Source organism: Manis pentadactyla, chromosome 10 (assembly GCF_030020395.1).
Source record: "Manis pentadactyla isolate mManPen7 chromosome 10, mManPen7.hap1, whole genome shotgun sequence".
Classification (NCBI taxonomy): domain Eukaryota; kingdom Metazoa; phylum Chordata; class Mammalia; order Pholidota; family Manidae; genus Manis; species Manis pentadactyla.
Genome location: NC_080028.1, coordinates 74,573,601 through 74,600,433, shown reverse-complemented (window position 1 = coordinate 74,600,433; position 26,833 = coordinate 74,573,601). Strand labels below are relative to the sequence as shown.

Genomic DNA, 26,833 nt, shown 5'->3' with positions numbered 1-26,833 from the left:
ACAGCACATCTTAGAACTGCTTTGTGTCAATGACACTATCTTTCAGTACCATTGCTTTGGAGAATAAGTGCATTCCCACCTCATTGGCTTCAGTGCAAATCTCATTTCCTGGTTGATATCCATTACAAATTAGATCTCACCATGAGAGCGTAATCCCTTAATAAATCTAGTTAAAAAACAACCTGAAGCAATATGATGCTTGTTCTAGTGGCACCACTAGGTGTGGTGTTTGCATCAAGTCATTTTGGAGTGCTTTTTGGAAATGTTTCCTGATAGGGAATTCTCTGACTTCATACTTCCCAAGTGGCTCTTTTTTTTGTTGCAATGCTTATAAGAACCAGACCGCAAGACAACATATAGTCCGGAGATACTATCCCCTAACACATGGTGGATTGTTGATAAGACATCTGAAGACTTGGGTCATTCAAAATGAATGGCCTCTCAGATTTATTACATTTTCTATATATTGAAAATAGGTAACTAAAATGAGTGGTAACTGTATTTGCATGTGATTTGTATGTTATAGTTAACATTTAAATTCTCTTAAATACTAAAAATTTTTTTGGTTGCCACTGTAAGCCTCTTTATCCTGTAAGGCACAGACTGGCTTTCCATCTCAATTTTCACTTCAGCATATGAACCCTAGAGGCCATAGTTCAACTCAAAGCACCTAACCCATGAATGATATTTGCTTCATGTTTGAACAACAAATGTTTTAACCCACTGTCTTCACTAATATTGTAACTACTGTCTTACAGATTGACTTGATGCAAAACATCACAAAGGCTCCATATTATACAGTATGCGATTTTTGAGGTATGAGCTTTAGAAACTTACCTCTCATGTGGCATGTGCATCAGACTTTAACTTCAGTTTAATCATTTTGGGGAAGTTTATGCATTTCTTTCTTTTTCTCTCTCTCCATAATGTTCTTAGAGTATTAAAGGGGCTGCGGAGATGTTTTTGGATCCTTGCTAGTAGGATTCTTAGTGTTAACAGATATATTTTCTTTTATTGCTAAATTGAGATACTAATTCTGGCAGATAGCTTTTTCAGCCCTTATACTAGCCTAGCATTTATGCCTGCCTCTTTTGAGTTCAAATCTGCATTTTCTACTTTGTGCCTTTGATCGCCTCGTTTTAAGTGCTCATTTCCGTTCTTTAACATTTTCTATTTATTGGGTTGGGATGATCTTACTTTGTTGGTGCTAACAGCCTCATATTTACTTTTTTGAGACCTAAGCAGTCTAGATATTATAAAAGCAGACATTTCAAGTAAATGCTTTACCATTTCGTGCTTTTGGTTTCACAATATCTATAACTTGAATTCTGGATGGAAATGTTTGATCAGTTTGTATTAAAACAACTTGTCAACTAGAGAGTTTTTAAACAGGTCTAAGACAGTAGTTCTACACTAGTAAATTTTATATTTCTGGAAGCCCAAACTCTGGAAGAAAATATTTTGGTGTTATAATGCATGGGATTTTAAAACCTGCATTTCTGACTAATTGGGAAGTTGATCCTGTGTTTTTTTCCAGTTTTGAAATCAAATGCTTCCTAGTTAGAAATGGATTTGTTGGTAGCAGTAGATTGCTCAATTCCTTCAGTGAAGAACTTAAAATCAACTGCAGTATGCTGAGTGTAAAAACTTGTTTTGATTGTGTTCATATGCTCATGAACAGCTTATACATTATATGTCTGTTAGACTGGAAACATTGAGTTTATTTACTATAATATTCATAACTTTGAGCATGCCCTAAAAGCTAAGTATTTCTTAAGAATTCTTTACCTTATTTAGGCCTCAAAACAACTTTACATGTAGATACTATCCCTATTTTATGTAAGAGACAACCAAAGCTTGGAAGATTAAAACCTTGTGCAGAGTCATGCATCTTTTCCAGTGCTAGAGCTTGGATTTGAGCCCATATCTTTTTTTAAACTGTATTTTCTGCTGCCTTATGTTTACTGCAGTATCACTAGAAAATGATACAAATATTTAACTCTTCAATAGTAAGGATATGTGATACATAAACATAATGAAAACAGGAAATTCAGATATTTAAGTATTGCTAGACTTCACTTATCTTAGTGTTTCAGAATTATTCATTCATTTGCTAACAGTTTACTTTTCTAGGTGTATTAGGTGCCATAACACCTAATGTGTATCTTGTATAGACAAGATCAAAATCTGTCAGAAAAGCTCATAGCTCTCTTTGATTTTTCAGTTCCCTTTCAGAAGTTAGTGGTGTTAAAGTTTATTATAAGTGCACATTTAATGTGCTATTTTTAGATACATGGGGAATGAATGCCATTACATTAGTTTTAAAAAGCTCTCATGCTGCATTTAGTGTTAAAGGCATTTAAATGGTTATAGACTTAGTATACTTAGAAAATATCCTCATATGTTTTTTTCTTGAAATTCCATGGATTTTATTTTTCTGTATATTGGAAATAATGAGTTTTGTCTGCTGACAAATGAACCCTCAGTGTTTGAAGAAAGGACTATTATGGAGCTTAGTTACTTTAGTATGATAGGATTATGGAATTTCATCAACTTCCAGATTGAGTGCCTTTAAGGAATAATTTAGACTTGTGCCACTTACTTATCCAAGTTTATTTGGACCTATTGTCTGCATTCTGTATCCACAGGGTTTGTACTAAGTACAGGTCAGGGTGTCTCACTGACTGAGGCTATGCAAACTTTGATGTTTAATACTTTGGTGGGTGGGGGCAACAAAAAGATGATAAACACAAATTGAAATACATATACAAACACTGTGGTTAGTTTTATACATGGGGAAGAAATAAGGGGGTTGAGGAGTAGGATAGTTTCTGCTCTTGCCAGTGTCCTTAACTTTTCCACATAATTATGGGTTCAGAATATGTTTTTAGTATGTATCATAAAAGTCACTTTTTTTTTCTTGAAGGTTGTTCCTCTCAGAAGAAACAACAGTAGGGCAGGAGCGTTTTTTCTTGATATTTTTCATATGCTGCCATAGAGTAGGTAGTGTTGTCTTACTTCCTGATGCTTTATGATTGGTGGTTGGAAAAACAAGGCTCATGAGAAATTACAAAGCTTAGCTCCCTATTTTACTGATGAGGATATTGAGGTGAAGATTCTTAGGTAAGGACACTAATTTTATCCTGGGGCTGCATCACTTGTTTATTAATATCCAGTTATCAGGGACTATTCTAGAGGATATTTGAATTTTAAATAGATTACGACTGCAGCCTTCAAATTCAGCTTTATTGAATTCCTGATATGCTGACTTTTGTTTTCCTCATTTTTTATAATTTTAATAGATATTCTTTATAGTTAAGGAATCTTCAATGAAGTCTTCAGTATTGCAGTTTATTAAAATCTTACTTTGCAGCTAATGGGTTCTTTCCGTATGTCTTGTTGATCTTACTTTCAAACATTATTTTGTAATTAATTTTTCCAACAAATAATCAAGTTATGAATTCAGTGGAAAAGAGAACATGCCACATGGCCATGAGGCAGTACTTTTAAAGTCATTTGGTAACACAGTGCCCCTGCCCCTGATATGTTGCCAGTGCTTTTTATTTTTATGGCTGGGAAGACTAGTTTTTCCGCCAATTAACTCTCCTGGAAGGAGAGTTTAAGAAGCGTAATTCCTTTTATTGTCACATGAAGAGAGTACTGGGCTAGGGTGACTCAACTGTCTCAGTTTGCCTGGAATGAGGAAGTTTCTAGGACATGGGACTTTGAGTGCCAAAACCCCTTGTCTCGAGCAAAGTGGGTTGAGTCGTTCACCCTAATCATGGTGGTTACTCATTTTTCTGAATGGGTCTTTAGACTAGTAGGAAGGGCTGAAAAGCTGGCATTTCATCCATTGGCAATCCTTTCCCAGTTGAAAGAGTTGTTAGACACTGGAGTGCTTGTTAATAATGGTAATGATGAAAAAAATTAAAAAGGTGGGAGGGGAGAGAGACTTGTATGAAAGAAAGATTTATGATTTGGGCTGTTAAAATGTTTGTTCAAAGTTCTAATCTTACACTCATCTATCTCTCTTTGCAGAACTGACAGTGCATCAGCCGACCCAGATACTTTAAAATACTCTTCATCCAGAGATAGGGGTGGGTCTTCCTCTTATGGACTGCAGCCTTCAAATTCAGCTGTGGTGTCTCGGCAAAGGCAGGATGATATCAGAGTCCACGCTGACATACAGAATGACGAAAAGGGTATATGTATTTTTTCCTTATTTCTAGAGGCGTGTTTTTTTATTTTTTTAACCTATTTACCTCACTGTCCCAATAACCTCTCTATTCCTCCCATACCTCTCCTAATATGTTTAAAATATAAATATTGAATGTAATGCTATTTTTGAAACTTTCTAAGTTATCCCCTTTATTTTAAAAAAACTTCATGTTCTTTTTATACACATAATAATACATAAATGCAGTTTACTTGATCCCAAAAATACAATTATCACTAAGGCTGAAGTCTCGATTACTGTCTCTCCTTTAGATTTCTAAAAAGATCTTGAAGTGCAAAATCTGAGTTAATTTAATTTTCATTTCTTTTTATTTTCTATTGAAGAACAAAATGAAATCAAAATGATTTCAAGGCAGACAGCACAGGGAAAGAGTAGGAGAAGCAAAGGCTGGAGATGGGTAATAAGATCCTGAACTACCAGGAATTGATTGAGTGAAACAAAGAGCCCTGTTCAAATAATGTGAACATTACTGTTTTTAGGTGGCTACAGTGTCAATGGAGGATCTGGGGAAAATACTTATGGTCGGAAGTCGTTGGGGCAAGAGCTGAGGGTTAACAATGTGACCAGCCCTGAGTTCACCAGTGTTCAGCATGGCAGTCGTGCATTAGCCATCAAAGACATGAGGAAATCACAGGGTAAGGTTCTGCAAACTGGGGACCAGTCACAAATGCCTTCACGAAGACCTGTAACTCCTATTTTCTTGGATGCTTCTGAGGTTGGTTGGTTTACTCTATGAGTTGAAAAACATGTGCAGGTGATAATTTTTTGCATTCCTTTTCCTGTGAACTGTTTCTTAGAGTAAATTCTGACAGGAAAGGTTTTAATATTCTTTAGAGAATTCTTTTAAAATAAGATTTCGAAGACTAGATAAGATCTAAGGAAAGGATTTTCCTGACCATAGTGGATGCTGAATGTATAGTGTATAGTGTATAGTGGGTTTCTACTGCAGGAAGTTATGTACTCTAGGACCTATAAGGGATGTGGGTGTATGTGGAGTAGGCCCCTTTCTAACGTTTTATACATTGATACCACATTCTTCCCTACAACACAAACCTCATAGTATAGGTTAAGTGCTTTGAATATGAGAAGATGAGAGGAAATGATCATTGTTTTTCTAAAAGAGGAATTAATTTTATTGGTAAAGCGAGTACAAAATGATAATTTATACACTTTGTTGAATATAATTACTCTTTGAATATTTAGTCTATGAACCCTTTTTTTTCCATTGGGTGTGGTGTGTGTGTGTAGTCTGTATCTTGGTGAATATCTTTGTACATCCAGCTTTTTTGCATATAGCTTTTAAAAAGTGATTTCTTTTGGATAAACTTTCAGAAGTGGAATGGCTAGTCAAAGCATGTAATATTTCTTAAAAGTGTTTGAAGCCTTTGACTTTTGTATTACAGAAGCTACGAAGTGATTGCAAAGTTAACTCAGTCCTTTTTCCTCCTTGCCGGCTCATTCAGTTTACTAGTGGCTAAACTGTTAATAAGGCTAGATTTCATGACTGATAACCTAATGACTTTCACTGTCCACCCTCACTGAAGTACCGTAGGCTAAGAATTTTTTTTAAAAACTCTCTTTTCTCAGATGTTGTAGTTTCTTTTATTATGAATTTTCCTTTCATGCCTTAGAGAGAAATGAAACTGTTAGCCTCTTTAATGTGGCTTGTTGTTAATATACATTGGTTAATTACAATAAAAAGTATAGCTGAAAATTTAGTAGTAAATGCATCTTTATTAGTAGCATCCAGCATTTGAGCATTCTTGCTTCTTCTTGTCATTAAAACATAAAGGGAAGAGAAGTTCTGATTTGCTGCTTCCCTAGTGGCAGCATACCTTGCACAGAGAAGGTGGTAATTAGGTATTTGTGGAGCTGAATATATGACTTGGAGTTCACCAAAACTTTGTCATAGGAAAATGGTGATAATGTGAACAAGAGAGTCCTTTCCACTGTGATCATAGGTGAGAAATAGAACCATATAGCCTGTTTCTGCCTGACCAAGACTTTACCCCTAACTCGCCTTTAGAAGCCTCTTGCATATACCCATGCTCTTTGCCTGCATGTTGAAAACAGTTTGGAACAGATCTGAAGAAGATAATTTCTAAGCATTTCTTTTTTCTCTTGCAACTAGTCCTCTAGAATGAGGTATTAGCTTAGGTTCATCTTTTTTGAGGGTCTGCTATGTGCCCAGCAGTCTGTTGGGGCTTGGTTTATAGTGACAAACAAAAGTGTGGCAGGACCTACACTCATTAGCTTTCACAGCCCAGTAGACTATGATTTTTGATGTACTTGAAAATATTTGGGCTAAAAGTACTTCCTAAATATTTCTATGCTTCTTTATACCCAGCAGATAACAAATACTTGTATTCACAGAGCGATCAATGTCTTACTCTGATGAGTCTCGACTGTCGAATCTTCTTCGGAGGATCACCCGGGAAGATGACAGAGACCGAAGACTGGCTACTGTAAAGCAGTTGAAAGAATTTATTCAGCAACCAGAAAATAAGCTGGTGAGTATAGTTATGGAAATGTTGATAACTTATGTGTTTCCGTAATTAACTAGATAATGCTATCTGGAGTGGTTTAAGAAGGGGAAAGGTTTTCTTCTAAGGAAAAATAACAGGTAATCAATCTACAACTTAATGCCCCTAATATGTACCTACATTGTTGGATCCACATTGGTACCCTCTGCAATAAAGTGCTTTTAACTTGTAACATACTTATTATTCTGTTGTTCCTCAGAATTTCTTTTCTGTCTTCCAGGACAGACTATCTCCTTGTTTTTCATATGTGGTATTGGGGTAGGGGGTACATATTTGGTTCATGGTAAGTTTGGTCTGGTGGCCAGGGCAAAATAAATGGGACACTCTTTAAAGAACAAAGTACAGAAGCAGTTAAAAATTTCTCTCCACTCCAAATAATTCTCCTAATGTCAGATTAAGAACTTGATATGGAGCAGGGTATAATTAGTGAGGTCCAGATAACATTGGGTTGAAAGCAAGTTTCTTCCCCTCTCCCCTAATTTTATTATGAAAAATTAAAAATATACAGCAAATTAAGAATTTTACAGCAAACATATGCCCACCATCTAAACATATTGCTTTATCACATCTATCTACCTCTCCCTCAATCTATCTTTTTAAAATGCATTTCAGAGTAAATTAAATATGCTCTTAGAGTTTATTCTTGATCGTGGCTTTACGTTTCCTATGGATAAATTTCTGAAAGGAAACTTAGGACATCCTTGATACATGCTAATGGGGGACCGTAAAGTGCTGTCCAGTTTTAATTTGGAAGGGAACACAAGTAAAAAGAAATAAACAATATTCTTAAAATTACAGGAATTCGAAGTACAGGAATTTTTTATAAAAGTGTGTATTTTTTTTTAAGGTACTAGTTAAACAGTTGGATAATATCTTGGCTGCTGTACATGATGTGCTTAATGAAAGGTAAGTAACTAATAGTGGTTAAATTTAAAAGGCTTAAAAATATATTTTTAGAAATTATTTTAAAATATACAAGAAGATAAACCCATTGGCTTCATTTATGAACATCTGTTTAATGTGTCACTGGGTACTCCTGTCATCTTTATCTGTGTTATTTATATGGTAACTACCATTGAATACAAATGGAATCCACTTGAAAGGGCATGCTATTCTTTGTAATTTGTCAATATGACTGAATAATTGAGCACTGACTTGTAGAATGAAATAAACTCTGAATGCAGGCATGAATGAATGCAATTAACTTTTGTAAAGCAGAGAATTTTAAACTGCTTAGAGAATAGAGATGAAAGAAAGCATCCTTCTTTGGGCAACAGTGGATTCAAATCATCTATTCTATATGACTGTTGGGTTTCTCCAAAGGTGTGCAATTGTTTCTTTGAATGGTGATTGACAAAGAATTGCAGTGTTGGAAAGCACCAAAAACTCATCTAAGCAGGTCACAAACCTTACTGCTTTTTGATGGTTTTATTTTATATGGTTACTTATTAAAATTATATTTAAATCAGTGTTGTTGTCCTTTCAAGTTTACTGTACTTAACTGCTACTATTTGCTATTTTATGGTCCTTGCATACTGAATATTACGTAGTATATAGGTATTTATGGTATGTTTATTTCATCATTGTTGCTGCCTTTTTCTATGAATCATTTAATGTAGTTTGAGATGGAATTGGAAGCCTGAATTTTAGTATTTCTGGGCCTTTTCTTAACTGTTTATGAATAATTGATTCTGTAAAAGAAAATCTAATGTCTCACAAAGGTACTTTTGGGCACTGCAGGATAGAGGGAATAAGAATATTTAAGGTGGATAAAATTTCAACCTTTATGTAAATTGAGTAGAAATTAAAAAAAAAATTAAAGTATCATTGATATACAATCTTATGAAGGTTTTACATGATCATTATGGTTTAAGCAGAATAGAAATTATTAAAAAATAATTTAAGACTTATGTTTGTAAGATGTGTCATTCTTGTCGTCTTTGAAAGCTTAAGCTTTTCATGTGTTTTGTTTTGTTTCCATTAAAACAACCACAGTAGCAAATTGCTTCAGGAGTTGAGACAGGAGGGAGCTTGCTGTCTTGGCCTTCTTTGTGCTTCTCTAAGCTATGAGGCTGAGAAGATCTTCAAATGGATTTTTAGCAAATTTAGCTCATCTGCCAAAGATGAAGTTAAACTCCTCTTCTTATGTGCCACCTACAAAGCATTAGAGACTGTGGGAGAAAAAAAAGCCTTTTCATCTGTAATGCAGGTAAGAATGAGGGGGGAAAATTGACGTGCTTGGGAAGAAAATCGTTCTTAACAATTTTCTAACAATGTCTGTGGAGGGGAGCTTGAGGAGGGAAATTTAAAATAGGGTTGGTCTACTGATAGTAAATATGGTATAAATAAAATTCCACTTCTTGGGTTTGAGTAAAGGATACACATTAAGATTAACTTAAAATAAGTTTTTAAATTTTGTCTTCTCACTTTTTTGAAATTTTCCTTTGAATTTGGTTAGTACTAAAATCATTTGCAGATTTGAAGATAATGAGTCAGTCCTCAAGGAAAGTTCAGTAGGAGGGGGCTTCACATTTTTTGAAGGAGACAAAATCACAACTCTTTTCTAGGCCTTTTTAGATTTGATTATGTCAAAAATTCTTATTCCAAATGATAAAAAAATAATTGTATATAAATGAATATCAATGCTACTTAGTTTTATTTCACTTTAGTGTGTCTGAATGCATTAAAGGATATTCCCAATGTGATTTTGAGCAAAGCTATAAGTAATTTAATTTTTGTTCAGTTATGTTTTTAAAAATTAAGGTCTGGCATTTTTAGAATATCAGATACCTTTTATTTATCTATTCATTGCAATTGAGGATGTGCTATATTTTTGTTAAGTAGTTTTTAAAAAAAATGAAATACTGAACAGTCTGCTTTTTTAAAAAATGGATTTTCCCTTGATTATAGAGTTTATAAGAACAATTTTGGAAAAGATTCAGATAATTATCAGTAACTAAACAGCAGTAACACCAAATTAGACCTATTCTACATTTTATATTATGAATATTCTCGCAACTAGTTACTTTGACCATTTATTTTAAAATCCACAGGAAAACATGAACCAGTACAATAAATACCCATATTCCTTTATCTAAATTTGTCACGTATTAACATTTTGCTACAATTGTTTTATTCCTACACATGTACACTCTTTGTTGAACCACTTGAAAATAAATTAAATTACATGCATCATGACAACTCACCCCATAATGCTTCAAAATGCATCTCCTAAGAATAAGGCTGTTCTCCTGTAGAACAAGATTATAATCATACCTAAGAAAACTAATTTTTAATACAATCCATATTCAAATTTCTGCAGTCCTTTTAGGATGTCTTTTATAGCTTTTATCTTACCTGACCCAGGATCCTATCAAGATTCATGCCTTGTGTTTGGTGGTGTGCCTCCTTAATCTCTGCTAATTAGAACAGTTCCCCACACCTTTTTTTGTCTCTCTTATTTGTAGTATGTTCTACCTTCTGGGTTTGTCTTATATTTCCTCTCTAACTAGATTCAGTTCAAACATTTTGGTTGCAAATACTTCGTGGATTCATACTTAACTCTTGCACCACACTAGCAGGCATATGACCTCAGGTGGTCTCACCCTGAGATGGAAGAGTTATGTTGCCTGGTTAAGGCAGCGACCACCAGGATCTTTCCACTGGATAGGTTATTTTTCTGCTTTTGTAGTTAGTAATCTGGGTATAATGCCATGAGACTTTATGAATATCCAGTTTTTTAGTAATATTTCACCCAGTGATTTTAGCATCCATTTATATTCTATGCCTGTGTAGATTATAACATTGGCCATTGCAAAATGTTAGCTGTTTTTCCAATCTCTAGCATTATTTTCTATATAATATCCTTCTTTTGTAAGGAAGGGCTTTCGTTTTGGGGGAAAAATGGTTTTTAATATATGCAAAATATTCTGCAATTGGTATGCCATATATTTATTTAAAAAATACATTTATATATAGTGGTAACATGAGCCTGCAAGTCATTCATATGTTGGAGCCATGCTAATCTTAAGTCACTCAAATTCGAAGAAAGTACTAACATCCTAAAGCATACACTGTAAAATTTGTTGTATATTTTGAATTGGAAAGTAATTGTAGCACTTTAAAGAAGATTTCTTTAATTTTAATCATGTCCATAGTGTTAAAGAGAGCACATAGGAATAATGCAAACAGATGTTACTTCAGAATTGTGTTGAGACATTAAATAAGGAAAACAGTATTTGTTTTCAGCCTAACCTTAGTGGAATGAAATGTTTTCTACTCTTTGTTACCATAATTAGTTTTAGATACAGTTGTATTAAATAATAAACCTAATTTACTTGTTTTCTATGTTGAATGTTTATAGTTTGTTAACATTTATTTTTCAGCTTGTAATGACCAGCCTGCAGTCTGTTCTTGAAAATGTGGATACACCGGAATTACTTTGCAAGTGTGTTAAGTGCATTCTTTTGGTGTCTCGATGTTACCCTCATATTTTCAGCACCAATTTTAGGGTGAGTTCCCTGAGCCCCTCTTTTCAGACAGTGGGGTGAGGGATTGGTGTATGTATGAAGACCCAGGGAATCAGATAGAAAACAAAGCTTCTTCTTTAAGTATAATCAGTGATGTTTAAATATCCAGGATTGAATGGTGCAGTGGGTCTGTTTTTATAAAAAAAATACCTTCTCTACTTCCTGCCATTAATACCGTAAGATATTTAAAGAAAAAAATACCGTTTCATCAGTGTTGTAAATAAAGTTCCATTTTTCTCCTGCCTTGCTCTCTCCCCTTTTCTAAGTTGTATAATGACAAGTAGATAAAACAGACTCTTTTTAGGATCTCTTACTCTGAAGTGGTCCACAAGTGAAATAGTAGTAAGACCTTAAAAATGCTTAACCACCTTCTCTTTGTCTCCATCTAGGATACAGTTGATATACTAGTTGGATGGCATATAGATCATACTCAGAAACCTTCACTCACACAGCAGGTGTCTGGTAAGTTAGCATTATACCAGTCAAATAATTTACATATTGTGGGAAGGAGTGCTGATCCCCCAGAGATCAGCCATCACTATCATTTCTTAGATAATACAAGAAAAATAATTGCTTCACAGAAATATTTTGGTTATTATAAATGAACCATTACTTGTTAGCTAAACTTATCTTTTCAAAGGAAAATTGCATACTTTGTAGTAAGGAGATTACGTACATGTTGTAATGTACTTGTGAGATATTGAAAGGAAGTATGCTGTCATAGTGGCAGTACCCTTAAATGTAGAATGAAATATCCTGGATATTTGTGACTTGTTTTTCTGGTTATTAAAAACAAATGGATTAATTTATAGAATTGTCATAAATGATAAAGGTTAATTTTTTGGTGAGGGAGGTGAAGTGAATGACCAGCAGGACTCATTTGGACATTCCTGTTTGCTCCAGGTGCTCTAGTTTCTCTTAGCTTATTTGGTGCAATAAACTTCTGAGAACAATGTGCAGATAAGAGAGGTTTTCTCCCATTTCCACTGGGGAGATGAATATGCATCTTGGGTGGCTAGGTGTGACCCTGGAGTTGAAAACTAGGGTGGTGGTAGGAACATGGTGGCATTTAAGTCTAAGCCAGGTGTATAGTGAAAAATATGGATATTAAAGTCTGCTAAAAAATAAGGACATGAGATTGCATTTTAATTTCTGGAGAATGGTCATTTTTGTAGCATTAAATGAGATACTGTTTAATCTTAATCAGCATGTTTAACAGTAAACAATTATAATTTTTATGATATAGGGTATATTCTATGAGTGGGCAACATGAAAGCCTGATACCTTTAAAACAAGGCTCTCAATGGTTTATATTTTTTATTTTGGGTTAGTTTGTTTTTTCTACTCCTGCAAAATTTCTTACATATTCCTAGGTTGGTTGCAGAGTTTGGAGCCATTTTGGGTAGCTGATCTTGCATTTTCTACCACTCTTCTTGGTCAGTTTTTAGAGGACATGGAGGCATATGCTGAGGTGAGTATATAGAAAGCCAAGTTATTGTCTAAACTTTTCAGTTAAGAAGAAAGCAAAGGAAGTATCTTAAACAGTGTTAGATTAAAAAAAAATTCAGTCTACTTGACATTTAAGCAGAAATTACAGGACTGTGAAATACTAAAAAAAGAAATTCTCAGGTACTGTTTTCAATTTACCTGCAGAATTACCAGAAAGAGTGAAAGAAAAATTATAGGACTAATTTTGCAAAGCTTCAAATAATCTTGGTAGCTTATAGTTTTCTGAAGACATTTTCTGTAGTTTACTCTGACATTTTCCTACCAAAGAAGTCTTTAAGTGAGGTGAGTTGATGTTATATAAAAACCCCTAAAAATTTCCCTCTTACATGTGTTGGGGATCTTGGATCATGCTTTGGAGGATAAGACTTGGCTTCAGCAAACTTGTGCATCTGTACAGGGACAGTGTGGTAATGTAAGGGTGTTGCTGAAGTCTCTGCTACTGGTTCTTGGCTTTCCTGGCCCATTGTCATGGCTTAAATCTGCCACCTCCCATCTGAGTCTCTGTTTCTTCCCTACTGAGGTCTGTGTTGATTCTTGTGTGGTGTTGGAGGTTCTCATGAAGAGTTAGCTTCATTTTCACTACTTCCGGTGAAAAAGAATTCACTGCTTTTAACTGTAGTGGTCTCTTTGCTCCCTTTCAGAGGAAAGTGTGGGAATATCTTGCTTCTTCCACATGTTTCTTTGCCTTTACACCTAGAATTTCTTTGTTCCTAGCCCCTCTTTAAAGCTGACCTGTATCTCTGAAGCTGCCCTTTCTAGTCTGTAGAGACTTCTCCCCTTGGTATTCATAAAATCTAATTCTCAGTTGTTTTGGTGCTTCATTAAATGATACTATATATTCTCGTATCTCATATTTTGCTGATCTTATCCTTTGAGTATGTCCTACTTTCTCAACTGGATTATAGATTTATAAGCCAGATCTTACACTTTTTAACAATCCTCCTTCCCTGCTCTGTGTGCATAATGTTGGTGTGGAGTACTCATTGTTGAGTTGAGTGGCTCAGAGAATACTTGGAATGAGATTTTAGCAGAAACCAACTCAAAATGGCAAGACTTTCTGGCTCCATTTATTCCTATATATAGCTAGAGTGTGTGTACTAGAATCTGTTTTTTTTCCCCAGTATGTATCTGAGTTGGTACAAGAGGTTAATTTCTTAAATCTTTTTTGAGGTTAATATTGGCTTATTTAAATATTAACTTATTTAGAGAAATAAAAATCCACTTTTACATTCAGATTCATGTTTCTTTTCCTCATAGGCCAAAATTCCTGTATTTGTAAAAATCTATTATAAAGTTAATTAACTCAAAAATTGGGGATTTTTTTTAACACTTTTACTTAAATAAGAATGCTGTGAATTCTCATCTAGGACCTCAGCCATGTGGCCACTGGGGAATCAGTGGATGAAGACATACCTCCTCCATCAGTGTCATTACCAAAGCTGGCAGCACTTCTCCGGGTATTCAGTACTGTGGTGAGGAGCATTGGGGAACGTTTCAGCCCAATTCGGGGTCCTCCAATTACTGAGGCATATGTAACAGATGTAAGTGTCTTTTGGAGTTTTAAGTATGATTTAAAAATAAAATTACTCTGTATTGTAAATGCTTCTCTTTACCTAGTTAACTATGTTATTAACCCTTCATTTGTTTAGTATGTATATATGAATGTTTCTGGCTATTTTCTTAAATAGCCATAAAGTAGGGAATCCTATTATATCATATGCCCTGCTCCTCCCCCACCACTACCCTCGCCCTTTAAAAGAAGGCCACTCTGCATTAAAATGTCCATGAACTTTTCTCTTTGGCAATCCTTCACAGATTAATTTATTCTTGTTTTTTGTACATACTATTAAAATATTTTGTTTTTTAATAATATTAATTATAACTTTGATTTTTAATTATTGAGTCACCTGTTAGTTTTTCAACATATTAAGGATACACTATAGAGAAAGCCTAAAAAATAGTTTTCTCTGAGTGTGACTGGGTGAAACAACTTGATAGCCTGACACAATATAAAGGATATAAAGATAACAATTTAAAATATATAGTAGTCTGAGACCCGTGACAACTAGATTGCCACATTCCAGCGGCCATAAGTATGAGTAGCATTGTATTCCAGTCCAGGCGTGATTCAGTGGAATAGACATGAAAAATAAGCATTTGTCACTGTTCTCTGCTTGAATAAGGGGAAAACATGCATGATATAGTCATAAAAGATTTAATCTAAATAATTAAAATCTAAAAAAAACACATTGCTAGATAAAGTGGGATATTATATATGTACTTCCTGGTAAGTTAATTGCGTATTTGAGCAGAAATGTCAGATCCTGAAGATAATTAAAACCAGCAAGCAGACATTTGAAACCTCCTTACAGTGGTTTAATATCTTTGTTTCATTTTTGCTGTTTAAAAGGTGGTTTGATGACCGTGTCAGAGTTCACATAATGGCAGTTAACTCAGATGTAAAACAAAAAGAAAGGAACCTAGGCATTTTCCAGGGTAGTTATGTATTTACTGTATTCTTTTATGAAGATTTTTAGGCCATTGCCAAAAAGGTCTTTTAGGCCTTTTAAACTTATATATAGGTTTGCTCTGACTCATTTTTATCAAAAATTTAGTGCATTAATACTATTATAGGTTAATGGGTTGTTTGGTTAGAAGGAATATTATTTTCATAGTCCTCAAATAGGTATTATATGTTATGAATGAGGTTACTTACCTTTACAAAGAGACGGTCAACACATGAATTTTCATAAGCTAAAGGTGACTCAGATGTTTGGTTTTAAAAGATTGGATACCAAAAGCTTTATAGGAAGTTCTTTTCATGGTAGCTCATTCCCATGGTGTTAAGTTCTGGCCTATATCATGATTATAAAGATTCTGAGCTTCAGCCATTTAGTGACTTTGGGGATTGGGATAGTAATTGAGTCCAAGGGAAATAGAGATTAGCAAATTACATTTTCTGTAACAATAGTACTTGAGAATTTTTTAGGCAGGATCATTTTTGTATATTATACTACAGATACCCTTACTGTTCAGCCACAGAGAACTAGAACACTAAGAGACTACTGATAAGATACAGGTAGTTAATTTTCAGTTGAAAATACATTAAATAGCGAATACGTCTTGCTCTAAATTTTTTTAAAAAGCTGCTTGTTTTCCCCATTTGCAGGTTCTGTACAGAGTAATGAGATGTGTGACGGCTGCAAACCAAGTGTTTTTTTCTGAGGCTGTGTTGACAGCTGCTAATGAGTGTGTTGGTGTTTTGCTCAGCAGCTTGGATCCTAGCATGACTATACATTGTGACATGGTCATTACATACGGATTAGATCAACTGGAGAGTTGCCAGACTTGTGGTACAGATTATATCATCTCAGTCTTGAATTTACTCACATTGGTATGTGAATTCTTTTTTACTGCTTTTTAATGTGTTGGTTTATTCAGATCCTTAAATATAAATTGACGGGGAAGAAATCAAGGCCCTAATTTGTCTTATTTATATAATCTAGGTTGCTTTTGCTCCAGTATCTATTTACTTTTAGTATTTGATAACTCATCTCAGTGTGGCATTTTTTTTTCTTTTGATGGAACATAATCCTCCACATGAAACATTCTAGTATTCCTGATAAATACTATATAAGAGAAGGTACTTGTGAAAGCCATTGTGAAAGACCCTGCTTTGTTTTGTTTCCCATATGAAACGTCTTTTATAGTTTTTATTATTTCCTTGAGTGTGAATATTCCTTCTCTCCACTTTTTATTATGGACATTTTGAAGCATTTGAAGAAAAATAGAAACCATAATGAATCTCTGCATACTTAATGCTCAGTTTCTATAATTGGAAACACATGATCCATCTGGTTTCTCATCTAGGCCTCTGCCTCTCTGCCTCCTCCTTGCTGTGCCTGCATCCCCAACTGGATTGTTTCAAAGCAAATTCTAGATGACATTCTGCTGAACATTTTTGCCAAACTTGTACCTCTTTTTGCCAATGAAAAAAATGTCCGCATTTAAGTGCAAATACACACACTATTTAATGTATCTAAACATTTTAATGTTACAATGTTAAGGCCTTAAAATAGCTTAGGCATATTACTTCTTTAATTAATAGACCTTTTCAGAGCAGTTTTTAGGTTCATAGAAAAATTGTGCAGAAAGTAAAGTTCCCATATACCCTCATCCTATAACACTTCCCCTATTATTAATATCTTGCTTTAGTGTGTACATTTTTTATAATTGATGAGCCGAACTGACACATTATTATTAACTGAAGTCCACAGTTTACCTTAAGGTTCATTCTATGTAATATATATTCTTGGATTTGACAGATGTATAATGCCATATATTCACCATTAGAATATCATACAGAATAGTTTCATTGCCCTAAAAATCTCTTGTGCTCCATCTATTCATCCCTCCCTTCTCTTTGAACCCCTGGCAACCACTGATATTTTCACTGTCTCCAGAGCTTTGCCTTTTCCAGAATGTTAAATACTTGGAATCGTGTAGTAGTATCCTTTTTAGATTGGCTTTTTTTCTCTTAGGATTATGCATTTGAGGTTCCTTCATATCCTTTTGTGACTCGATATCTGTTTCTTTTCAATTTATTCTTTTAGATTGTTGAACAGATAAATACAAAACTGCCATCATCATTTGTGGAAAAACTGTTTATACCATCATCTAAACTACTATTTTTGCGCTACCATAAAGAAAAAGAGGTAAGTGATACTTTGCCAGTGACCTTTGATATGTTAGGTCACTGAGGAGTTTGACTTAAGTTGCTTAGTGGGCTAAATAATGAAATTGAGTAAAATGACAAATGTTTGACTTAAAATACAGTGGTTATAATGATTGTTTAACTTAATATTTGTTGACTGTCAAACTGTGCACTTACACTTAGATCAGTGATGTGCCAGATATTCTTACCAGATTCCCGGAATTTGTTTTTATTAAGTTTGTTTCATTGAAATTTCATAAAGGTAAAACAAGCAGTTATATTTATAAAATTCTAAGTTCAGAAGTACTGTGTATGTTGTAAATAAAATTTCACTGTTAGCTTCTCAACAGACTCTTAATTAACCACTGTAGATTTCCCAAGTAGTTTTAGGAAAACCAATCTTAATAAACTACTGATTGTATATGTCTTTTGGTATCAGTTGTTTTTTTTTTTAATTGGATGTGTAAGAACTTTTAATTTGGAGGACGCTTTCTTTGTAATGACACTTTAAAGACATTTTTAAAAGCTTACTGATATATATAGGTTCCCTAAGATGGGTTTTTAAAAAATTAAGGTCCTTGGTGTTAGGGACAGCGAACTTGCTGATCTTAAATTGGATTTGCATCGTCACCATTATGCAGATACTAATTTATTTCCCATTTAATTCTCACTCTTCTACATTCCCTTTTTAAGGTTGTTGCCGTAGCCCATGCTGTTTATCAAGCAGTGCTCAGCCTGAAGAACATTCCTGTTTTGGAGACTGCCTATAAGTTAATTTTGGGAGAAATGACATGTGCCCTAAACAACCTGCTGCAGAGTCTGCAACTTCCTGATGCCTGTTCTGAAATAAAACATGAGGCTTTTAATAATCATGTATTCAATGTAGACAATGCAAAATTTGTAGTAATATTTGACCTCAGTGCCCTGACTACAATTGGAAATGCCAAAAACTCACTAATTGGGGTGAGTCTTTACTTGTAATATCTTTTGTTCACATTTAAGCCTCTTTTCATTGCATGTTCATGTATTCCATTTACTATTACTATCACATTAGTGCATCTGTAGGATCACTGTAAGATAAATGGTGGTATTTAGGACATACCTAGATAATTAAAATTGACAGGAATATGTTCTTGCCATTATGTTTAGCTGCCTCCTTCCTTTCCTTGACAACCCTTGATAAGAATTTTTAAAATATTGTGTTGTTTTATAGAAAATGTCTTATATGAATTTATTTGCTCTAGCTGCTTATAAGAAATGCATCACCATTTTTTACAGATGAAATTTGTATAGTTCTTTTAATATGCAGCCCTTTCTTCCTCTGGTACTTTTCTCCTCTCCATTAAAGTTAGTGCTTACAAATGTTCTTATTTTTGACTGCCTACTTTTCTGTAGGAGCATTTATATATTTCTTTTGGATAGAGAGTAAAGATTTTTTTATAATTATTTTTATGGCTTGTTTATTTTTCCCTCCTATTGGACCTTGCAGGGTTGAAAAATATTTCTAATGAGAGCAATGGGATATAACTAAGGGATGAAGTTTTCTAAGAGAAAAGGGAGGGAAAAGTCAGACTTTGATGTTTATACTTGCATACTCTTCTGATCAGATTGCCTTATATCATTCCGTACATAGCTATTCCTTCCCTTGCTGCTAATTATGACTTAATGTTAGAAGGCTGCAGTTAACTCTTACTTTTCTTTACACTTTTTTTGATTATGGAAGAATCACATTGTATACAGATTTGAGGAGGTTTATATCCTGCACTCTGGAAACAAGAACCGGGGGGTGGTAATGGGACAGGTAAAATGGATGATCTTAGCAGTGTGAGGGAGAAGGGGAAGATGGAAAAGGCTTCAAGTGGCTGGCAGGATGTGCCTTTTTTCTCACTGGACAGGACACCTAACCATTTGCAGTTTACAGAAAATTGAGAAGAAATCTGCAGAAGAGGGGACAAAGGGCTTTGTTTAGACAAGGGATCAGCAAAGTACAGCCAGTGGGCCAAATCCTGCCCCATACGGTTTTTTTTTTTCTTTAAAAGAAAAACCTTACTGAGATATAATACATATACCATAAATTACAATCTAAAGTGTGCAGTTCAGTAATTTATAGTATATTCACAGAATTGTGCAACCATCACCAAATATCACCTGTTTTTGTAAAGAAAGTTTTATTGAAACACAGCCTTTCTCATTCACGTTTAATTGGTGGCTGTTTTCCCATTGCAGTGGCCGAGTTGAGTTGGGCATTGGCAGCAGAAGTGCCCTACCACCCTCAAAAGTCTTAAGCTGTTTCCTCTCTTCTCAAAAGTGTTTGCTGACCCCCAATTTAGTGTACTGGATTGTTTCCAAAATTAAATATGTTATTTTAATTTTTGTAAATGCATAGATTTTATTTTGAAGGATAAACTCTGCATGCCATGTATGTCTTGAAGAAGCTAAACGTTTACTTTCTTTTGTATGTCATCAGATGTGGGCACTGTCTCCAACTGTCTTTGCACTCCTGAGTAAGAACCTGGTGATCGTACATGATGACCTGGCTGTTCACTTCCCTGCCATTCAGTACGCAGTACTCTACACATTGTACTCTCATTGTACCAGGTATCGGATGATAGATATAGTTCTTGAGAATCATTTTCTAATTTTTAAAGGGGAAGATGGGCCCTTTAAAGTGTAGATTTTTAAGAATATATGTTGAGTTAACTTTGGGACTGTTTTTCTTCTTCTAAAAAATTAGAGATGAAAAGATGATTCTTACTTTGTCTTCCAGGCACGATCACTTTATATCTAGTAGTCTTAGTTCTTCGTCACCTTCTTTGTTTGATGGAGCCGTGATTAGTACTGTAACTACAGCTACAAAAAAACATTTCTCAATTATATTAAATCTCCTGGGAATATTGCTTAAGAAAGATAATCTTAACCAGGATACAAGGTAACTAAGTAATTCTCTGTAATATTAACTGCTCCTAATTTTTATTAATTTAACTTCATAACTTGATAAGAAATGAAGACTGTGAAAGTGGTGGGACAGAGCACCTTCTTCCTTGTGAAGCACTTTATAAGTTGGTATTATTTCTTTTTCTTTCCCACAAGAATAATGTGAAATCTCCCTGCCATGCAGTTTTATAGAAGAATGTACTACAGAGATGTTTTAATATTGTTAGGTATAATTTATGCTCATTTAGGGAGATTTTCTTAAAATGCATCCAATTTTTGACACAGGAATTTCAGTAGTTTCAGTGTTTGTTTTTTATTGCTTGAGATATTTTAAAAAAAAAGAAAATTAATGTTAAAAGGAGGTTTTTAAAGTCTTTTTTTTTTTTTTTTTTTTAATGTAAAACCATCTATATTTTGTGTTTCAGGAAACTGTTAATGACCTGGGCTTTGGAAGTGGCTGTCTTAATGAAGAAGTCTGAAACATATGCACCTTTATTCTCTCTTCCATCTTTCCATAAATTTTGCAAAGGCCTTTTAGCCAATAGTAAGATACTGTGGTTCTTGAATTTTACTAACGCCTTAAAGGATCCTTGGTAATGGGAGAAAGATAGTCACTTGAGCACTTTTCATGGCCTGAAATATGTAAATCCCATTTTAATGACGTGCATAATCTCTCAATTTTTTGTCATTCTTAATAATGTGAAAAATGTGTTTAGGTGTCACATTTTTAAGTTTATGTGAATGTTTATATGTTGCATATACTTGCATAAGTTATTTCAGAAAAAGTTTAGGGTGAGATCTTGTCACTTTAAGTGGGTTTTGTTGAGTATTCCCAGATGTACCACCAGTGACGGTTCCAGGCAGGAGCAGTTCCTAATCCATAGTAGGCGCTTACTGTTTACTGAATGAATGAGTAGGTTTAGGAAATTATGACACATGGGCATACAATTTCTTTTGGCATACTGAAAGTATCTTTTAATTTTTAAAAGCTCTTACTGAAGATGTGAGTATCTGTCTGCAAGCATGCAGCAGTCTACACGCTTTGTCCTCTTCCTTGCCAGATGACCTTTTACAGAGGTATGCACTAAAGATCCTGTTGTTTGATCCTGACCCTGATAACTTGGAAATATTGCCCCATCTGTATTTTCTGTTTCGTTTCTTTGTAGGTGTGTTGATGTTTGCCGTGTTCAACTGGTCCATAGTGGAACTCGTATACGACAAGCATTTGGAAAGCTGTTGAAGTCAATTCCTTTAGATGTTGTCTTGAGGTATAACAGTTGTGTTGGGGCAAAGACATCCCACTGTGTTTTCATTGACTAGTCGTTAGTCTAGGAATAGACAACTCGCCTATTAGTGAATTAATGTCATAGCTTGTATGGTGCTTCTCAATGATTGAAATGTCAGAGGATCAAATTGTGCAGGTCCAGAAGAATAATAAAATTGTAAATTTTTTATTGATTTATAATCACTTATATAGTAATAAGTACAGAGTAATTCATACAGTGCCGAAGTGTGTTTCTCAGTAGTTCAGTTGTTTGAAAAACTAAACTGTAATATTTTACTGATTTTCATTAGGTTAATTTTGCAGCTGTAAGAACCTTAAATTTTGAGGTTGTAATGACATCATTATCAATTTTCAAAGTCTCGGTTTTATTATATTTTTACTTTGAAACTTAGCAGGAAAATAACTCATTTACAGTATGAACTAACCTTTTAAAACATTTTACATAACAATTACTTTATTTTCTGTCTACAGCAATAACAATCACACAGAAATTCAAGAAATTTCTTTAGCATTAAGAAGTCACATGAGTAAAGCACCAAGTAACACATTCCACCCACAAGATTTCTCTGATGTTATTAGTTTTATTTTGTATGGGAACTCTCATAGAACGGGGTAAGATTTCTTTGACTCTTTCATGTGGGAAAAGTAATTTAAATACACTTGGCTGTCTTTACCCCTATGCCCAGTTTTGAGAAGAAAATATGTCAGGAGTGACAGGGTAAAAAGTAATAATTCTCAAATGGGTAGCTCTCATCAGTAAGAATTGCTTTGAAGATAGTATCTGAAGAAACAAAAATGGCCTTTTAATTTGAATGATGAAATGTGGTTGATAGTTTACTGATGTGACCTTGTCATTGGTGCTTTGGGAGAGGCCTGGTGGGGGGGCGTATAGACATTCTGGAGATGTTCAGTTGCAGTGAATGCTTTATCCTGAGACCCAAATTGTGGTGAGCCATTTACCCTAATAATCCATCTCTGTTATAACTGTAAAAGTCCTCTTCAAAATGAGAGGTGGAGTTATTAATGCTTCCCAGTTTTATAGGTTTTGCCTTTTTGGAATAGGCAGAATTGTAGTCCCCCATTCCCATTTCCGTTGTAATGTTTTTGTCTTTTAAAAATGAAGTTGTCATTGTCTTTTAAATATGAAATTACTTTTCCCAGGAAGGACAATTGGTTAGAAAGATTGTTCTATAGCTGCCAGAGGCTGGATAAGCGTGACCAATCAACAATTCCCCGCAATCTTCTAAAGACAGATGCCGTCCTTTGGCAGTGGGCTATTTGGGAAGCAGCACAGTTCACTGTACTTTCTAAGTTGAGAACCCCACTGGGCAGAGCTCAGGATACTTTCCAGACAATTGAAGGTAATTGGCTCTGTTTTTCAAACTTTGTGACATAAATACTTCCAAGCTTTACATTAAGAAAGAATGGGTTTCTTGTCTTTGTTAAAACAAAAATTTAAGAGTGTATGATTTTTTCTGTAATACTTCATCAGTTAATCTGTTAGATAATGTTTATTAGAATAAATGTTTATTTGAATAATTGTGTTGGCAACAGCATGGTTGTCTTTGTTCAGAAACTTCAGGGGTTTTGTGCAGAGAAAAGTTTTTCCCCCCTATAAAATGAAGATTTTTCATGTTGGGAGTTTTCATTTTTTAAGCGATGGATATACTTGATAAGGATACTTGATAATTATGAATTTGTGAAAGTATCACCAAGAACTTCTAGAATCTGTAAATATTTCTTTTAAATATTTCTTTTAAATTTGGTATGTTATCTTTGCTTTTAGGTATTATTAGAAGTCTCGCAGCTCACACATTAAACCCTGATCAAGATGTCAGTCAGTGGACCACTGCTGACAATGATGAAGGCCACAGTAGCAACCAGCTTAGACTTGTCCTCCTCCTGCAGTATCTGGAAAATCTGGAGAAGTTAATGTACAATGCATATGAGGGATGTGCCAATGCATTAACTTCACCTCCTAAGGTAGGTTTTCAGTGGGCTAAGTGTTGCTTCGTAGCAGTTCCATGGTCAAGCCTGGCATTGTGCACAGAACTGAATTCACAAGAGATTTGTATGTTTGAGACATCCGTACCTATAATTTGAAACAGTCCTGAGTTCATCTTTCTCTTTACCTTAAAGGTTATTAGGACTTTTTTTTATACCAATCGCCAAACTTGTCAAGACTGGCTGACTCGGATCCGACTCTCCATCATGAGGGTAGGGTTGTTGTCAGGCCAGCCTGCTGTGACGGTGAGACATGGCTTTGACTTGCTCACAGAAATGAAGACAAATTTATCTCAGGTAAAGTGGCAGGTTTAGAGTTAATGATAAATCTGTTAATTAGAAAAATTAGAGTTTAATTCCTTAGCTGTGATTTAATCTATGGATAAAATAAGTTAAAACTTCTATTTATTTTGATCTAATACTTTATAAAAGCAGTAACTTCATAGTCACTTATTCATATTTTATACTTAAGAACTTGTCAAAATATGCATTTCTTTTACTTAAGAGTTGGAACTTTAAAGGTAGTTTTAAGAAATTTGTCTATAGAAGACATAATTTGATAATGTATGCAAAAGTATATATAATAATAACAATGTTATAATGTATGGGGAAAGTACTAACTTGTAAGTGGGTTCAGTAAGTAAGTAGAATCCAAAAATAGCAAATGTGTAATAATTAAGGCAGTATTGTCAGTGACAACAGGCAATATTCAAACACATGAAATTAATCATTGTTTAATACATGGGTGTTTATAATTTTTGCTTTGTATTTATTTCATATGTTACTCCGAGAAATGCCAGTTTAACTGTTTGGGTAACTTTTATTCTGTATAGAGTAACATCCATATGCTATTAGGATTCTGTCCATCATCTGGTAGCTACATTATATATAATATTTCAAGAACTGTAAACTAAATAATGTAATATTATTGTTGTAAATATAATTGTTAAATACATTTGACTTTACATTTGTGATCAGTAATTGTAAATTTAGCAGAGATTTGAATTTTAATGGTAGTTAATGGTCTGATTAATTTTTCTGAATGCCATGTGCAGGGGAATGAGTTGGAAGTCATCATCATGATGGTGGTAGAAGCACTGTGTGAACTTCATTGTCCTGAAGCTATACAGGGAATTGCTGTTTGGTCATCTTCTACTGTTGGAAAAAATCTTCTCTGGATTAATTCGGTGGCCCAACAGGCTGAAGGGAGGTAAGTTGGAAGGAAGGAAACAGGTGATAGGTTTCTTTGTGTATAAATCCTTTGTGTTAACTGGCTAACATGATAGTTAAGGGCTAAGACAGCTTTGTCCAGTTTCAGCAGTTGAAGCTTGCTGTAAGTCATTTCACTGGGAGGTGTCATTGGTCTGTTCTTTAATTAGTATGCAAATTTAGGTGCCTGTCTTTTTTCTTTTTTTCTTAAGGTATCATTGATATACACTCTTATGAAGGTTTCACATGAAAAACAATGTGGTTTCTACACTCACCCATGTTATTGAGTCCCCCCCATAACCCATTGAAGTCACTGTCCATCAGTGTAGTAAGTTGCCACAGAGTCACTACTTGTCTTCTCTGTGCTACACTGTCTTCCCCATGACCCCCCCCCCCCACACCATTACTACTAATCATAATACCCCTCAATCCTTTCTCCCTCTCTCCCCCACCTGCTCTTCCCCACCCGCCCCCCTTGGTAACCAGTAGTACCTTCTTGGAATCTGTGAGTCTGCTGCTGTTTTGTTCCTTCAGTTTTGCTTGTCATGATACTCCACAAATGAGGGAAATCATTTGGTATTTCTCATTCTCTGCCTGGCTTATTTCACTGAGCATAATACCCTGTAGCTCCATCCATGTTGTTGCAAATGGGAGGATTTGTTTCTTAAGGCTGAATAGTATTCCACTGTGTATATGTACCACATCTTTATCCATTCATCTACTGATGGACACTTGGGTTGTTGGTTCCGTATCTTGGCTATTGTAAAAAGTGCTGCAATAAATATAGGGGTGCATATGTCTATTTGAATCTGAGACCTTGTTTTCATTGGGTAAATTTCTAGGAGTGGAATTTCCAGGTCAAATGGTATTTCTATTTTTAGTTTTTTGAGGAACATCCATATTGCTTTCCACAATGGTTGAATAATTTACATTCCCACCAGTTCTGCAATTTTGACAGCATTTGTTGTTCGTAGTCTTTTCGATGTTGGCCACCCTAACTGGTGTGAGGTGATACCTCATTGTGGTTTTAATTTGCATTTCCCTGGTAATGAGCAATGTGGAGCATCTTTTCATGTGCCTATTGGTCATCTGAATTTCTTCTTTGGAGAAGTTTCTGTTCATATCCTCCACCATTTCTAAATCGAGTTATTTGCTTTTCGGGTGTTGAGGTGTGTGAGTTCCTTATATATTTTGGATGTTAACCCCTCGTCAGATATGTCGTTTACAAATACATTCTCCCATAATGTAGGATGCCTTTTTGTTCTGTTGATGGTGTCCTTTGCTGTACAGAAGCTTTTTAGCCTGATGTAGTCCCATTTTGTTCATTTTTACTTTTGTTTCCCTTGCCTGAGGAGATGCGTTCAGGAAAAAGTTGCTCGTGTTTATATTCAGGAGATTTTTGCCAAAACTTCTTCTAAGAGTTTTATGGTTTCATGACTTACACTCAAGTCTGATCCATTTTGAGTTTACTTTTGTGTATGGGGTTAGACAATAATCAGTTTCATTTTCTTGCATGTAGCTGTCCAGTTTTGCCAACCCAACTGTTGAAGAGGCTGTCATTTCCCCATTGTATGTCCATGGCTCCTTTACTGTATGTTAATAGAACATATATGGTGGGTTGATATCTGGGCTCTCTATTCTGTTCCACTGGTCTATGGTTCTGTTGTTGTGTCAGTACAAATTGTCTTGATTACTGTGCCTTTGTAGTAGAGCTTGAAGTTGGGGAGCATAATCCCCCTAGCTTTATTCTTCTTTCTCAGGACTGCTTTGGCTATTCCGGGTCTTTTGTGGTTCCATATGAATTTTAGAACTACTTTCTCTAGTTTGTTTAAGAATGCTGTTGGTATTTTGATAGGGATTGCATTGGAT

The 26,833-nt window shown here is 34.8% G+C and overlaps 1 protein-coding gene across 2 annotated transcripts in view; it reads left to right on the top strand.

The window, feature by feature from the left end:
* SMG1 (SMG1 nonsense mediated mRNA decay associated PI3K related kinase) overlaps positions 1-26,833 on the top strand; it is a 97,519-nt gene that overhangs the window by 17,680 nt on the left and 53,006 nt on the right. The window contains exons 2-24 of one of the 2 annotated variants that reach the window (XM_036917103.2): positions 759-816; positions 4,039-4,202; positions 4,717-4,872; positions 6,611-6,747; positions 7,628-7,686; positions 8,776-8,989; positions 11,166-11,291; positions 11,699-11,771; positions 12,683-12,780; positions 14,186-14,359; positions 15,988-16,212; positions 17,432-17,533; positions 18,226-18,495; positions 20,000-20,130; positions 20,300-20,461; positions 20,892-21,010; positions 21,456-21,543; positions 21,633-21,734; positions 22,223-22,363; positions 22,913-23,112; positions 23,538-23,734; positions 23,891-24,052; positions 24,811-24,965. In XM_036917103.2, coding sequence (XP_036772998.2) covers positions 803-816; positions 4,039-4,202; positions 4,717-4,872; positions 6,611-6,747; positions 7,628-7,686; positions 8,776-8,989; positions 11,166-11,291; positions 11,699-11,771; positions 12,683-12,780; positions 14,186-14,359; positions 15,988-16,212; positions 17,432-17,533; positions 18,226-18,495; positions 20,000-20,130; positions 20,300-20,461; positions 20,892-21,010; positions 21,456-21,543; positions 21,633-21,734; positions 22,223-22,363; positions 22,913-23,112; positions 23,538-23,734; positions 23,891-24,052; positions 24,811-24,965 — 3,269 coding nt within the window. In that variant the 5' untranslated portion in view covers positions 759-802. The remainder of the gene's footprint in view (positions 1-758; positions 817-4,038; positions 4,203-4,716; positions 4,873-6,610; positions 6,748-7,627; positions 7,687-8,775; positions 8,990-11,165; positions 11,292-11,698; positions 11,772-12,682; positions 12,781-14,185; positions 14,360-15,987; positions 16,213-17,431; positions 17,534-18,225; positions 18,496-19,999; positions 20,131-20,299; positions 20,462-20,891; positions 21,011-21,455; positions 21,544-21,632; positions 21,735-22,222; positions 22,364-22,912; positions 23,113-23,537; positions 23,735-23,890; positions 24,053-24,810; positions 24,966-26,833) is intronic. The other variant, XM_036917101.2, reaches the window with a different exon arrangement.